The sequence below is a fragment of the Eretmochelys imbricata genome, chromosome 27 (assembly GCF_965152235.1).
Source record: "Eretmochelys imbricata isolate rEreImb1 chromosome 27, rEreImb1.hap1, whole genome shotgun sequence".
In the NCBI taxonomy this organism is placed as follows: domain Eukaryota; kingdom Metazoa; phylum Chordata; order Testudines; family Cheloniidae; genus Eretmochelys; species Eretmochelys imbricata.
The window spans coordinates 14,649,717-14,666,080 of record NC_135598.1 but is presented as its reverse complement, the minus strand read 5'-3'; the positions used below and the strand labels follow the sequence as shown (position 1 = coordinate 14,666,080).

Here is a 16,364-nt window from a genome sequence, read left to right as displayed (position 1 = left end):
CAACATTAGATTTGACTTTTGAATACAAGAAATGGTGAGGGGTGAAACAGCTATGAAATCCTCAGCATCTGCAGCTGCAATAATTCTTGGCTGTAGAGTGGAGCGTTGTTCCAGGGGTCTATGAGCCAAGACTCCTGGGTTCACTTCCCAGCTCTGACTCTGAGGAGGGAAGTCACTTTACTTCTCTGTACCTCAGTTTCTCCATCTGTGACATGGGGATCATTCTGGCCGGCCTGCTTCCCCAGGGCGTTGCACGGGTGAGCGAAGGAGCACAGCGAAGTGATAGCGCTAGATGTGAGTTAAGTGTTTATTGTTGTGAAGGAGTCGAACGGTGGGGATGGCCCAGTGGTTAGAGTGCGAGGCCAGGTCCAGTTCCCTGGACTAGTCCCTCAGTCCCCCATCTGTAAAATGAGGATGACCAGCACTGCCCTGCCTCACAGGAGGGTTGGGGAGGATCAATGCGTATAACAGATTGTGAAATGCTCAGAGCCTCAGTACTGGAGGCCATGTGACTAGTGTAAGTCGATAGAGGGAAGGGACAGATGGCATCCCATCGTACATATGGGACTTACTGCTGCAAACAGCTTCATGTAACCCGAGAGCAGGACCTGTGTCCCGGCATTCTGGGAAATCTTTGCATCTCTGTGTCCAGAACAATTAAATGAGCTGGCAAGAGACATCAGTTGGGTCTGATCTCACTCAGCGTTGGATGGGACGTGGCAGCGGCTGCAGGGATGGCCGAGGCAGTGGTTTCATGCCGCGCTTTCCAAACTTCATGTCTGGAAACAAGGTCTCTTGAAACGGGGTGGAAGCTCCCTTGCCCCAAGCATGTTTTCCCTTTGGAGTTAGCCAGTTCAGCGCTGCTCCCCGGGCCCGGTGCAGGGGCAGAATGGGTTCTTGCCGTGAGCCCCACATTAGAGATGACGGGTCGTGTGGGAACACCTTCCCTACAGGTGTTACTCCCTACAGATGAATGGTGATGGGAGCAGCAGCCAGTGAACGCACAGCGCTCAGAGGTACTTGCCAGCAGGGAGAGGAGAGGAAGCCACCCCTAGGAGCCTCAAACTTAAGAGCTCCGTGTGCTGGAGTGCTCAAAAGAGCTAATGCGATCCTGGGATGCATAACCAGGTGAATGTTGGCTGGGTGGAGAGAGGTTATTTAACCTCTGTGTTCAGCACTGGTGCGACCGCTGCTGGAACCCTGTGTCCAGTTCTGGTGCCCACGATTCGAGAAGGAGGTTGATAAATTGGAGAGGGGTCAGAAAAGCGCCATGAGAATAAGAAAACCTGCCTTACAGCGATAGACTCAAAGAGCTCAGTCTATGTACCTGAACAAAGAGGGGTGAGTTGATTACCGTCTATAAGCACCTATCTGGGGAACAAATAAGTAATAATGGGCTTGTCACTCTAGCAGAGGAAGGTCTAACGTGATCCAATGGCTGCGAGTTGAAACTAGACAAATTCAGACTGAAAGTAATGCTGAAAATTTGAACAGTGAGAGTAACGACCCAGGGGTCGTGGAGGATCCTCCGTCACTGTCCGTTTTTAAATCAAGAGTAGCTGTTTTTCTGAAAGCTCTGCTCTAGGGATTAGTCTGGGGATGTTCTGGGGCCAGACTAGATGATCCCAATGATCCGGCCTTGCAATCTAGCGATCTATGAATCAAACCACTTAACAAACTCTTAAGTACCCACAGGAGCCTGGATGTTGTTGCCACCATTCTACAGATGGGGCAGTCCAAAGCCAAGGGGTTAACAGGTCTGATCTGGAGCGGTCCTGAGTAGCCGCAGCTGGTATCAGTGGCAGTTGTGGGTGCTTATCTCCTCTGAAATCCAGCTCCCTGCACAGTACAAGGCGTGTTCAGGCTCCTTTAACCTGGCTGTAAGTAATCCACACTGGGCTCTTCTGCACAAGAGCAGATTTTGCAAGTGACTTGCCCCGGGACACATAGGAAATCATTGTCAGAACTGGGAGTGGAACCCAAGAGTCCTACCCCCTAGTGCCTCTGTGTAACAGAACTTTACTGCAGGGTCATTTATTAGTCATGTCTCATATGACATAGATCCAGTGAGGCAGGGAGTTACCTGGTGGGACGTGTAGGAGACTGTGTGTCTTAAGGAATGGAACGGAAAGCTCAGGCGAATATCTGTTGTCCAGCCGATACTCAGAGCTGCCAAGAGCCCTGTGGCTTCCCCAAAGATGTCTGGGAATGTGAAGTAATGACTTTGGGATGTGCCACTCCTCTGTTACTCTGAAAGAACCCAGCCAGTGAGGGCAGAAGATCACGTGATGGGAAGACACCAGAAAAGAGCATGATGATGAAGTGGTTGTAGAACAGTGTGAAGACCCAATCTGCTGGGAAACGGGCCGTCCGTTTCATCTCCTTAAACAAGTAGTTTAAAAATCCATCTGGGGAAGGGGTAACTTTTCTTTAATTGCCCCTTCATGGCTGCAGACTGGGGCTTCAAAGGGTTAGAGAGGCAGCTAGGGCACATCCCCAGATGCTGAATGAATTCATGATGGACTAGCGCAATTAAAGAGAATATGAACTGAATAAAAATTGATTGGACAGTTAAAATGTCCTGTGGTTTTGACATTAATGGAGGATACTTTATAGGAAGAGTCCAAAATGGAAAGTGAAGCTTTCTGAGAGGCTGTAATTTAGCGTTAATTAATAGGCGTGTAAACCTCTAGCACGTAGCATCAAGGATCCTTGATCATTAAAATACCAAATTGTCTAGTACCCTTTTGTCTCTGTGGTGTGGAGCCCGCATTCTCATCACCACCCCCTCAGAAGGTTCAGTGTAGTAATAAAGAGCAAATCAGATCTGTTCTCCCCATGGGTTGGATTTTTTCCCCCTTTGCTATTAATCCATCTGATTTAAATAGTTGAACAATCTTTAACAAGTGCCCGCAGAGCCTGTCTCTCAGCTGCTCTGCTGGTCTCAATGAGTGTAGCTCTGTTGGAGTCGATGGAAAAATGCCCATTTAAACCCACTGGGAGTCTGGCCCAAAGCTTGACCAGGCATCAAAATCTGGTACTTTTATAATAAAAATAATAATCATTTGCCCACCTTCCGGCCCCAAGTCTCCATGTATCTATCAGGCATTGATGAATTTCCACAGCTCAGCTCTTCTCTGAGGCAGGGCAGTGTCACTATCCCCATTTTACAGTGGGGGAAACTGAGGCACAGATAGAGGAACTGACTTGCAGCAGATCAGTGGAAGAGCTGGGAATAGAACCCAGGAGTCCTGGTGCCCAGTTTGGAGCCTTAACCACAAAACCATCCCTCCTTGCATACATATGGCAGGACATATGTGTGATGCCTGCAGCTGGCTGAACTTTTGTCATTAAAAGGTTGTGGTGTTTTTCCCCTCCAAACAATGGCATTTTGAACAATTCAAAAATTTTCTGTGCAAATGCTTGGCTTGTTCAAAATGTTCCTATTTTTCATCAGAATGAAACAAAAAATTTTGATCTGAATTTTAAAAATTTAGTGTCCTGTTTTCAGTTTTCCCGTATTTCTGCTTTTCCAGTGAAAAAAGGAGTGGAAAGGGGGGGAAGAGCGACAGCAACAAATTTTGGGTTACGTTTCAATGGAAAAATGGAATATAACAGCAAAAAACTTCCCCTGGAATAACAATATTTTGCTTCTCTCTAAAGAAAAACACAAAAAACTTCACAAAAAACTAGGTATATTTCAGCCACCCTAGTAAGAACCTCCGAACTGTGTCTAGGTCCGGTCCGTGTCTAACAGAGGCTTGGATGTTACACTCTCATATGGGCATGTTAAAGTGATGGGAGGGAAGAATCCGTTTCATTCACAGTCTCTTAAATATTCCCCATTTTCCGCCAGCCAGTACAGGGCCGGCAGGCACACTTGTGCGCTCGCACATGCATGCTTTTGGAGCCAACCTTTTCTACTGGTGGAAGATCTTGAGGCCATGTCTCGACTCCGTCACTTCGGTACTGTCTCTGCAGCTGGGCCGGTGTAGCGCAGGCTTTTCCTACAGAAGGGGTTTTTCCACCCCTGGAGTGAATCTGCCTTTCCGAGGAAGCTAGAGAATCCTTCTGCTGACCCAGCCACCTTTACAGAAGGGGTCGGGCCGACCTAAACATGGCTCTGAGGGTGTGACATTTTTCCAGGGCGTGTGTCGCATTCCTGGGACGCGCCTAAATGTCTGTGAAATCCTCGGCTGTGATTTGTGGTTCTCATGGTAGCAGCTAGAGCCTCCAACTGAGATCAGGGCCCCCTGGGGCTGGGTGCCGCACAGCCCCATCGTGAGAGACGGGCCCTGCCCTCAGGAGCTCGCAGTCCTACTGGACCAGGCAGTGGAAGGATTATTACATTTTTCCAGCTGAAGAACTGGGGCAGAGAGAGGTTCTGTGAATTGCCTAATCAATGGCAGGGAACTCAGAGCTCAGGAGTCCCAGTCCAATGCCTCAACCCAAGCCCATCCTTCCTCCCTGAGTTAATTATGGGCACTGCTGCCTAGAACCACCAAACCCAAGAAATATCTGCTACCTTCCTGAACTTCCCACCCATGGCATCTTCTTAGATCTGTAAATTCCACTCCACCTTCCTCCTGACATCTCCAGTTCTTGGCTCTCTCCTGAGCTGCTAGACATGGGGGATGAGCTCCTTAAATGCAGAAGAGTGGCAGCTACCAGTTAAAATGCTGGGGGGCCATTCCGGCAAGGGAACAGTGTGGACACAGCACCTTGATGCAGCACTGCACGGAGGAGAGAGATTCCTCCTTGTTTGCACTGTGGGGGTGCTGCTGTGAGCGCACGGCAATGTTCGTTGTCAGAGGTGGAGCCGCGTCTTTGTCATCGCTAGAGGCCTCTGGTTCCCCCATCACAACCCAAATGCCTCTTCATTTATATTCCAGATAAGTGAGTAAAATTTCATCGCAAACAGGCACTTCATTAATCACTCGATGTTACCATTCTGTTCACTCCTGGAATGGAATTTGGGGTCTTGATAATGGCTCTGTTGTCCAGGCATGTGCCCTGAAGACTGATGCACCTGTCTCTGCGACTAAATAGCTTTGCAGAGAAATACGATCGCCTAAAAACCCAAGGTTCCTCTGACAGCAGGACACAGATAAGATAATCTTCCTATGCCTCCAGGTAGCGGAACAATCCTTGCATTATAGATTACAGTGTCACTCCAACAAAGAGATTATTCTTATTTTTCCCCCTTTTGCATTTTGCTTAAAACAATTATGGCTTTCGAATAAGTTTACCACGCCGGCTGAGGAATAAAATGACGCTGAGCGTCAGGGAGAGACAGACCCACTGGGGGCTGTCGTTGGTCTGTGTGCACCTGCCTCATCTCAGAACCTCTGCCCTTTGATGAATCGTCTCAGAAAGACACAGCCCATTACAAATAGCCGGAGTTGTTCTAGTTCTGTGCAGAGCAAGCGCCCTGTGGAATACCAGGGGCGAGGGGATTCCTCGGCCAATAAAAAAATGTTACCGAATAATTGTGATAATAGTTTGATACAGCATGAAAAGTAAATGACTTCTTATAGTGCAGGCCCCAATGGAGATTGGCTGGTGCTAGGCGCTTTCCTTACCCGTAGAGGGAGCCAGTGCCTGCCCCAAAGTACTTAGGAGCTAAATAGACAAGTCAGACAAGGGGGGGAAAGGGTCACTACCCCCACTTTACAGATAGGGACCTGAAGCACAGAGAGATTGTGAGCTGGCCCAGAGCACATCTGGGGGGATTCCCCTCCCTGTACATTGTTCCTGGCATGTGAGCAATTCAGCCTAGATCCCGATGGCAGCAACCTGTCGAAGTGCTCCCAAAATTGGCGGCCCAGCGAATACGTTAGCTGTGGGCTGGGCAGCTGACTAGGCATCAGAGAGGGAATTTTCAGGGTTCCTTGTTCTGAGCTCCACCCCAGTCGGTGGGTCTGCATCTCGTAGGATGTCACAACGACACCTCATTGTGAGGAGAGTGACGTGTTGTCACGAGGGTGAGATTCACTGCAGTGCAGAGGGCAAAGCACAAGGTACAGGTGCTGTGTAAACCCTGTAGTGCTTAGGTCTTCTGCTGGCCTTGCATGGGGGTGAATTTTATTCACTGATTAACAGCAAACAAAGGGTTAATGACTGGCGACTCGTTTTTATCGCCTCCGAGTCTAAACACTGAGACCCTATTTCAGTGGCTGAGGTTCCAGCTAAGTCACCTGGCAGTGCACCTGTTTCATTGGGCTGATGAGGAGGGCAGCTGGGGACCTCAAATTAAAACCGATAATTTGCCATCCACGACATTGACATCTGTTGTGAACGGAGAAGGGATCAGAGAGGAGGGAGAATCTGAGAGCTTCCTGGATCTCTCCCTGAACAGTTAGCCTGGGGGACTAGGTGCCAGGACTCCTGGGTTCTATTCCTGGCACTGCTACTAACTTGTTCTGTGTCCGTGAGGAAAACTCACTCTTGGTGTTTCTGTTTGCCCCCTCTGTAAAAGGGGGGGTTATGATTCCCAGCTCTCAGAGGCATTGAGATCTGTGGGTGAAATGATGAGAAAGAGGAATTATTTCTCCCTGGTACTGGGGAAGGGGTCGAGTTACTCAAGAGCCAGGAGAAGGCAGGAAAGCTCCAGAGGCTGGGGGAGAGGAAATATTGTCACCCCTCTGCTGAGCAAATGCAGATCGTGGGGCCCTGCAGGTTGGTTTCCGATGGAGAGACACCAGTGATGCAAAGTCTGCACGTTTTCTTAGTGTAACTTGCTTTATTTACACCGTGTGCATCAGTCCTTCAGCAAAGGTGGTCACAAACAGCATGCAGGCACAGCCGCTCTCTCTGAAATCTTGGGCCAACACCAGGGCCCGGTTCCCCAAGAGCAAGAATTGGCTCTAGTTGGAGAGACTGAGGCAGAGACCAAAGTCTCCTGCTGCTTGCTACAGCTCCTCTGAAAGAATGAATTGACATTGCAAAATGAACAACGAGGCAGCATTTCTTCTAAGGCTGCATGCAGCTGGCAGGCGAAGAAAAAGATCTTGCAAGACTGTGTAACAGCGCCCTCTTGGGGCTCCTGCTGTAACAATATGATAAGAGGTAGCAACATTCGGGCTGCCGGGCAGAACCTCATGGTGTGTTGGACATCGGGGGCTGGGGACAAGTCTGGATTCTGCCCGGACAACACCTGGAGGACAGCACGTGCCAGGAGCTGCATGCTCTAGGTGTTGGCAGGGCCCGTCAGCAGTAGCCGAGGAAGGAAAGGATTCGAAGCACAGTATTAAGCACCGAGTAACCACGTGCCCTCCCTCCCTCCCCTTCCAGATGGATCCCGTGCAGAAGGCCGTGATCAGTCACACCTTTGGTGTCCCCTCCCTGCTCAAGAAGAAGCAGTTCATCTCTTGCAACATCTGCCACCTCCGATTCAACTCCGCGGTAAGCTGTGTCTGGAAGGGGTGGGGCGGGCAGTGCCGAGGGAGAGGGGGCTTAGCAGCCGGATGGTTGAGACAAGGAAGGAACAGGCTCCTTCCCAAATTGGGACAGTGGGCCAGACCCTCCATTGCCAGCAGCTTACATGGGGTACAGCCGAGGAGGGGGCTGTCCAGAGCCGTAGCTGTCCCAGCCCAGGAGCTCTGGCGGCTGCTGCAGCAGCAGCTGGCTATGGCTGCCCCAACATCAGCTGGGCCTCTTTGCGCTCGCCCTGCCTGCCCCGAGGTGCCCATTGTGCTGGGGGCTTCAGGGAGGGTGGTTTAGTGGGCGGGTCACTGGACCAGGACTCTGGGGACCTTGCTGCAGTTCTTGGCTCTGCCACAGAATCCCCATGTGACCTTGGGCAAGTCTCCGCCTCTACTTTGTGCCTCAGTTCCCAATCCGTGAAATGGGGATAATATGCCCTGATCTCCCAGAGGGTGCTGGGGTGATAAATCCCATTAGTGATGGTGAGTGCTCGCCTGAGGTATGACGATGTGGGTCAGCTGAGTATCTAGATAGGGAGGAGCCAGCTCTGCTGTCTATACCTGCAGGGGGTATTTCCAGTCCGACCTTGCAGAAAGTTTCTGCTTCCTTTGCACCGTTGAGAGTAGGTCATCCAGAAAGAAAGCAGAAGGCGGGGGGTGTTGGGGGGTGTTCCTCAGGACATAGGGAAGCCCTAGGGGATTTCTCTTGTCTTTCAAAGGGAGTTTGAATAAAGAAATGTCCTGATGCCTAGGCCAGTCCCCCTAAGGCTAAGGCCTTGTCTATACTAGACAAATACAGCAGAAGCCCAGTAGTGCTTAGGTGAGCAGCTGGCCCTTGTGGGTGGGTTTCACACACTGAGGAACAGCAAATGGAGGAGCTCTTGACATGCACCGGTTTCATGAAATCAATTTAAAAACGGGTCTAGTGACATTGGGGCAAAGCCCAGCCTAATGTACATACGTATAAACCACTTTCCCCTGTGCTCATATTGATTTTGCGGCATCTGACACAAGCCAGGTCACCACAGAGTTAAACAAATTGAAGTGCATCTGCATTAGGCGTTTGCACTGATTTGACTAATTGAGTTTTAAATCCATTTCATCAAACCGGTTCAAGTTTGCTAGTCGAGGCAAGGCCCAGCAGAGCTCTCTGAACAGGCTGGGAACGTTGTCAGAACTCCAGTGCTTAACTCCCCGCTGGGCCAGCCCCCTGCTCCCCAGCGCACCAAGCAAGGGCATGTCTGGGTTACTTAACCCCACACACATAGTTTTAGATACAATTACAAACTGTGAACGTGCTTGCAGAGGAGTCGCTCCCATTTATAGCTTGGGTGAATTTGCCCTGTAGCATGGAAACTGGCCTGGGTTAAGTCCCCTGCACCGCAAGGGAGATCGGTCCAGGAGTTCCTCCCAAAATAGGGTTGGTCATCATGACCTTGTGTCTTTGCGTCATGCCCCCTGTCCACCCTGGGAAGGGCAGGTTCGGCCTCGGGTATGTCTCATCACAGCCAGCCCCCTGCAGCGGGAAAGCCCTGCAACATTCAATGGCTTCCCTAGCTTTAATGGGAGGAGGTGTTGCCTAGTGGTTTGAGCAGAGGACTGAGACATGGGAGACCTGAGTTCTATTCCCAGCTCTGGCACAGGCCCGCTGGGTGACCTTGGGCAAGTCACTGCATCCCTTTGTGCCTCGGTTTCCCCATCTGTAAAATTGAGACCGTGATGCTGCCCTCCTTTACAGAGTTTGAGATCCACTGATGAAAGAAGTTAATTATTTATTATTATGGAAGGGCAGCAAGTTGTAAAGCCAGCCTCTCTCCCTTTCCGCCGCCCCCTCTCTGATACGCGGTGCCGTCAGAGGTCTCATTTTCACAGCCGCGTTCCAAGGCACGGACACAGCTTGCACATACCCTGCACACGTGGTGCTGCAGGTGGATTTACCCCTCTCTGCTGCCCTCCAAATTGCTCGGCACCGCACCCTGCCCCCTTCTGGTTCTTTCACCCCGTGCGGCTCCATGAGGCCGACTGGCAGCTGCGCCCTCCCTCTCTAGACACTGGAAATGCCACGTCTGTTCCTTTGTCTTTCTGCTGCTCTTCATTTCGCTCAGGTCCACTCCGGCTGCCTCGCTTCTTGGCTTGCACCCTTAAGCTTCTTTATCAGCCCGTGCAGTTCGTATGTGTTCCTCGGGAGCTGAATGTAATCTTTGCCGCCCTGGCTCTGCAGAGCTCTGATGTGCTGGATGGGTTGCTTGGGGTTTTTTTTAGCTTTTTCTTCCAAATCAATCAAACATCTTGTCGAGGGGAGGAAGGTCACTTTCATTCATCCCCTGCAGTAATGAATTGTACCCAGCCGATCTCTTGTGGGGGGAGCTGATTAGAAGTTTAAAAGGAAATTCTCAGTCAGATCAGATGCTGCAGAAGTTGGGTGGATCCCCAGCAGACAGAGGTGAGGTTCTCTGCTCTGGGACACTTGGGAGGCCAGACTAGATCCGGCCTTACTGTCTATGGCCAGCTGAGATCTGCTCTGCAACCTTCCATGAAGAGGTGACTGACCGTGGCACCGGCCCAGCTCTCAACTCTCATTCCAGTCGAATCTCTTTGCTCTGGCTCAGGGTTGTAACAGTCGTTGTGTACAGAGGGCCGAATCCCAGTGTGTCATTCTCGGCCCCGGATGGGCTCCACGCTCCTCGGCGCAGCCTCCAGGGTGTTGATAGGAGCCTTGCACAGAGGTCAAGGGATAGAATATGGCCCTGAGGGAGTAATTAACCTGGCAGGAATCATGGCATTGTCCCATTCAGACCGTGTTGCCAACCCTGGCGGATTTATCAGGAGTCTTGCAATATGTGGTATTTTAGTGCCTGGAATTAGAGGATTATAGGAAAATTTCATCTTGGAACTAGGACCCTAGGCTGTGGAAAACCCAGAAGGCAAAGAATCAGCACCTGGTGTTTATCGTCTTTTCGAATCTCATGATCTTTAACCCAGTCTCATGATTTTTGTGCGCTTGATGCTGGGCGACAATCACCAAGGGCACCTGGGCGGCTGCAGGCCACTGCTGTGCTGCCATTCATTTCTCCTCCTTCCCCATCCTCCTTTTTCCGGTTTCTCCCTCTTCCATGTCTCTATATGTCTGCTCTGTTCTTCCTTCTGCATTTCCCTTCCTTCAGCAGCTCCCCATCTGCCCCTGCTCCTGTGGGCCTTTCCCCTGCTCCCTGTTTGCTGAAATGATCACCTGCAGGCTTTCAGTGAAAACTGCTCAGCAGGTTACTCTCTCCAGCACCGAGACGCCCAGATCCAAACCCCAAATAAATCTGTTTTACTCTGTATGAAGCTTGTACAGGGTAAACTCATAAGTTGTCTGCCCTCTCTAACACTGACAGAGAGATATGCACAGCTGTTTGCTCCCCCAAGTATTAATCACTTACTCTGGCTTTACTAATAAACAAAAGTGATTTTATTAAGTATAAAAAGTAGGATTTAAGTGGTTCCAAGTAATAACAGACAGAACAAAGTAAGTCACAAAGCAAAATAAAACAAAACACGCAAGTCTAAGCCTAATATATTAAGAAACTGAATACAGGTAAATCTCACCCTCAGAGATGTTCCAATAAGCTTCTTTCACAGACTAGACTCCTTCCTAGCCTGGGCCCAATCCTTTCCCCGGTACAGTCCTTGTTAGTTCCAGCAGGCATCTCAAGTGGTAAGCAGGGGCTTTCTCATGACTGGAAGCCTCTTTGTCCTGTTCCACCCCTTTTTATAGCTTTGGCACAAAACGGGAATCTTTTGTCTTTGGGTCCCCACCCCTCCTTCTAAAGGGAAAAGCACCAGGTTTAAGATGGATTCCAGTATCATGTGACATGGTCACATGTCCTGCAAGACCCCAGCCTCCATTCTCCCTGGGCTGGCCCACACGTACCCAGGAAGGTTTGCAAGTAAACAAAGCCATGTACAGGTCACTGATTCTGACACACCCTTAATGGCTTCTACTTAATAGGTTTACCTCAGTGATACACGTTTGTCTCTTATTCTCCTGACTCCAGACCTAGTAATAACACATGCAAACAAATGGGGTGACCACACTCTGTAGATCACAAGCTTTGTAATGAGACCTTCCAAGAGACCCTCTGCATAAAGCATATTCCAGTTGCATCATATTCACAGTCATCAGCATATTTCCATAAAACATACAGAGTGCAACGTCACAGTGGGAACTGGAGTCAGACTGGTTTAACCCCCCCATGTGGACGCTCTTAGTTCTGTGTAAGGGCCTTTGTCCGGCTTAGTTTACATGGCTTGGGAAGGGGTTTGAGGTAAACTGAGAAAAAGACACAGTTGTTCTGGGATAAGCGTATCCCTTGTGGGGAGTGAAACCGGGGTAGCTACATCAGTGTAACTGTACCCTTCCCCTGTAGACAAGCCCTTCAAAGCCAGGTTAATCTCCTAAACTCTGCAAACAAAACTCTATTTATTTTAAAAAGCATCTGTCAAACTCTAACTGCAGCCTGTGTGCTCGAAAGCTAAGTGTCCCCTCTGCCGACCCATACCAGTGTCTCCTCCCCCCCTGCAATATTTAGATCTCACGCATGACAAGCACCCGACCAAACAAATATTTATTTGCTGGTTGCAAAGGCAGGGGGACGCCATAGTAATCTCCCTGCCGGTGTGGCTGGAGGATTGAGCCTCTGGCCAGCACCCGAAGTGGGTTAATGAGCAGCCACATGGCTCCTGCGCCTACAGAGAGAGCAATTAGCCTCTTTATACTTTGCTCCTGCTAGTTGAGGCTCAGTAATCATGCTAGCGCGCTTGCTCCTTCCCTTCTCCAAACGGAGGAATAGGGCAGGAGGCTACAGGGGAAACCATTGTTTCTTGGCTTTACTGAAAGCCATGATGGTTCCACAGTGTTTGGGCAGAGCCTCGTGGTGCCAGGAGAGAAGGTGATTGTTGGAGGGCAGGGGAAGAAAGTTAATTGCAGAAAGAGGTGATTTGTCACCAAGAAATCACCAGATCCTCCATCTAGTGTCTTACATGCAGGGAAGCCCAGCGACTCCCAAAATGAATGGCAGACTTTCTGTCTCAGGACTTCGGTAGCCCCTCATCCCCATAGGCTGGGAGAGCCTGACGGATCACCCCCATGGTGTCCTGTTCACTAGACCACCCTCCCTGCTGTAAAGGCCGCGAATCTGACCCCCTGGCTCTCACTGCATGGTGCCTTGCTCCACGATTAGTCCCATAGTCAGTGTGAGGGAGGGGAGCAGCATAGACCCCGAAAGGATTTGGGCAGCATGAAACGCAACACCCCAGAGCTAGTGTGACAAAGGGAGATCGCTAAGAAAACACCAGTCCTTCCACGCCTCCTTGTGCTTTGCTGCAGATGACCTCAAGGCAGAGAACGAGGCCAGTCGGTAGCTTTCCTGGCGCATTTCTGAGGAGGAGTTTGATGCACTCAGCTCAGCGATCAGCCGCTGGAACAGGCCACACAGACACAAGGATGTGGATAGTCCCTGCTAGCCTGGGAACCTGCACAGCTCCGCCTCTTCCAGAGGAGAAATGCAGCCCCCAGCTACAAACCCTGCAGGAGGCTGGCTCAGAACAGAGTCCCAGTTCAGCTTGTCTGTGTCCTCAGACGGCCTCATCACCGAGTAACCGGGAACATGCAGGAATCTGCTGCCATGTAACTCACAGGGCATGTTCTAGTGGCTAATGCAGGGTCAGCCTGTTAGCCCCAAATGCACTCGCACAACAAACGCTTGTGCTCTGTCTCACTCGTACACACTCATGCCCACTATCTTTCTGTCTCACTGTCCCAAACGCTCACGCGCATCTCACGTGCGCACATGCTCCTTGTCTCTCCGGCACTGTTGTCCCGGCACTTGTTCTGTCTCCCACTCGTTTCTTTCACACCTGGGCTGTCTGTCACTCACACGCGTACTCTCCTGCCCTTCCCACCCCTTCTCGCCAAGGCCACATCTGGAGTGAAATCACCTCGCAGTTTACGCTGTAACGCTGGTTCGATTTCTGCACAGGATGGCAAAGCGCTGGGAGCCCTAGTTAAACTCCAACTCAGCCCTGACCAGATTCCGTTACCTGATGGAGCATCTTCGTATTTGCTTCCTGGTGTGAGCCTGGTGGGTTTTCATCCACGTATCCTGCCATCGATTCTGAATTCGGACACCCTCATTTCTCTCCCCTTAAAGGGGGGGTTGGAGGGTCTGGTTCTACCTTGTAAGTTCTAGCAGCCTAAATTGGCGTCCAGAATTGCTAGGCAACTTAACCTGCCTTGCTCTGCTACAGTGTCTTGATTCTTTTGGGATTTAGTTTCCATAAATTGCTAAATTGTGGTTGCTTTTGGTGACAACACTGCCTTGTCCCCAACTGCTAAGGACACAAATGTTTGGGGCTATTATCTTTTGTGTATGTTTTTATCTGGACTGTGCAGGCATGCGCCCACTGCTGTGCACTTCATTATTCAATGTTCACTGGGAGAAAGAAGACGGTGAATGGAAATTGCATGTTAGAGGCCTGTTAGGTTACAATGGGAGATGTGTCCTACCCGCGAATGTTTTTTTCCTAACAGCAGGAAATTTATTGTGTGTTTCTGAAGTCAGACATTTTGCCTGAAAGCGTCTTTTGAAAGTGACTTGGCTCATTTAATCAGCAAAGAGCCCTTATCTCAGCCTTGCAATGCAGCGATGTTGAAGCAAAATGATACCTCGGCTTGGATCGATTTGTATGCAAAGCAATTCAATGAAAGGCTGAAACCAGAGCTTTGCAACACACTCCCCCACAAAATCTCACCTTGGTGGAGGTCTCTGGCCCTGGGGAGGCCAAATGATTTCAGGGCACCGTGTTCTTCTGGCAGCAGATGCTGGTCGGCACCCGCAGATGTAACAGATCCTCCTTCTCCACCTGTAGTCACTCACATCTATGTCCATCCCAGGCGGCTGGCTCTGCCCCTGGGCTCCGTTTGGGTCGGACTGGGCAGGGCTGAGTCGGCTGGTGTTATTTATTCACTAGTTTGTATCATGGTAGCACCTGAAGACTCCTGCCCCAAAGAGCTCAGGGTCTAAATCAACAAGCCAGACACAAGGGTGGTTGGGCGGGGAAACAGCAACACAGCTAGGGGAAGAGTCACACAGCAGGTCAGGGTCAGGGACAGAGCTGAGAATAGAGCCCAGTGCCCTGCCCCTAGACCATGCTGTGTGTGTCCCTGTCCTCTCTGCAGTTCTATGTCACAGTGCTCCATAGGAAATCCCTCCCCCCACCGCCATGCCTCCCGGGACTTGCTTTGGGTTTCAGGTTTACACCATGGGCTCATCCAGAAACCCAGAGCTCCATGGGGGTCCCTTGAAATCCACTTGCCTCTGGGCTGCGCCTCAAACCGCCAGCCCCCAAATGGGCTGGCCCGTCCTGGGAACCTGGCCGGAGTGGGAGGATTGGAGTGGAAGCTGAGGCCGGGCTGGGTGGAGATATTACGGCCAGCACAGGATCCAGCCATGGGTTAATGGACTCTCCCTGAGCACAGACACCACCCCCAGGGGCAGAGGGAGCCCGCGCCGGCGGGGACTGGGCTGGGCTCATCTGGAGCAGGTTAGGTATCCCGAAGGACTGTCCAGAGCCTGAGGTTTGGAGAGATGCTCGGTCTAAGCTGCACTGCACCAGCAGCCAGCTCCCCTTCCTCCTGAGCCCCCGTGAGGAGCAGCTCAATGGATAAAAGCCAGGTGGTCAATCTGTTTAGCATATGCAGATTGAGAGGTGACTGGATCAGTGTGTAAGGAGCTTCCCAGGAGGAAACGCCAGGTTCTACAGAGCTCTTGAGTCTAGCCAAGAAAGGCAGACCAGACCACATGCTGGGAGCTGGAGCCAGACAAATTCCAGTTAGGAATTAGGTACCATCTTTTAACCAGTTGGAACAATGTCATAGAATCATAGAATCATAGAATATCAGGGTTGGAAGGGACCACAGGAGGTCATCTAGTCCAACCCCCTGCTCAAAGCAGGACCAATCCCCAATTAAATCCCCGCAGTGGTGAGTTGCCTGTCTCCAGGGGTTTGCAGATCCGGACTGGCACCTTTCTGGCAGATGCTTTAGTCAAATACACGTTACTTGGTTCAATGCAGGGGGAACTGGGTGAAATGTAGTGGCCTGTGATGTGCAGGAGGCCAAACCAGCCCATCGCAGTGGTCCCTTGTGGTCTTCAACTCTGTGTATCTATGCAAATGAGGCATGGGACTGGAGAAAGAGGATCACCTTATCACATGGTGACTGGCCCCTTGAAGAGGGAGCGGGGTCCAGTGCACCTGGGCCGCCTAAAGGCAGACGGACATGCCCAGCTGCCTTCCCATAAGCTCCGCTGGGCAGCCCGCACTCAGCCACAGATGCTTCGTCACTACGTCAGTTTAGGCCCCGATTCAACAAAGAATCCCCACTCAGTGAAGCACTTAAATCCCGTTGACTTGGATGCTGTTCTGAGTCTGGGGCCAGGACTGTAAACTCTTCATGGCAGGGCCTGCCCTGCACAGGGGGTCTGAGCTGCACTTCACACAAAGTGGCCCAGTCTCAGCTGCGGGCTCCCAGTGCTACTGGCAAATAAATACAAGAGGGAAGGTTCTAGGAACACTCATTTGCCTCTGCAATTAGCTGTTCCCCAGCTAATCACCAGGAGAGAAATCCTCACCCACACCCCCAGTGTGACCTTTTCCTTCCCTACTTTATGCTACTCTTTCATCTCCCTCTCCTTTTTCCTTCTGTCTCATGAGAGTCTGGTGTAAACTTGTGACCAGGGAGAGGCAGCTAAATGCAATGCTTTAGACAGCCTGATGCTGGTACGAGTTTGCCAGGTCTTGGAGTGGCTGATCAGAGCGGGTGCTGGGCCTGGGTTTCTCCAGAAGAGAGACTGCACCAGAGACCGAGGTTGTATTTTTTCTCTTTGCTGTTCTTTTCTC

General features: G+C 50.8%; 1 protein-coding gene across 1 annotated transcript in view; it reads left to right on the top strand.

The window, feature by feature from the left end:
* Positions 1-16,364, top strand: part of ZNF385C (zinc finger protein 385C) — a 123,306-nt gene that overhangs the window by 95,199 nt on the left and 11,743 nt on the right. Inside the window, exon 3 of the mRNA XM_077806482.1 lies at positions 7,294-7,404. Coding sequence (XP_077662608.1) covers positions 7,294-7,404 — 111 coding nt within the window. The remainder of the gene's footprint in view (positions 1-7,293; positions 7,405-16,364) is intronic.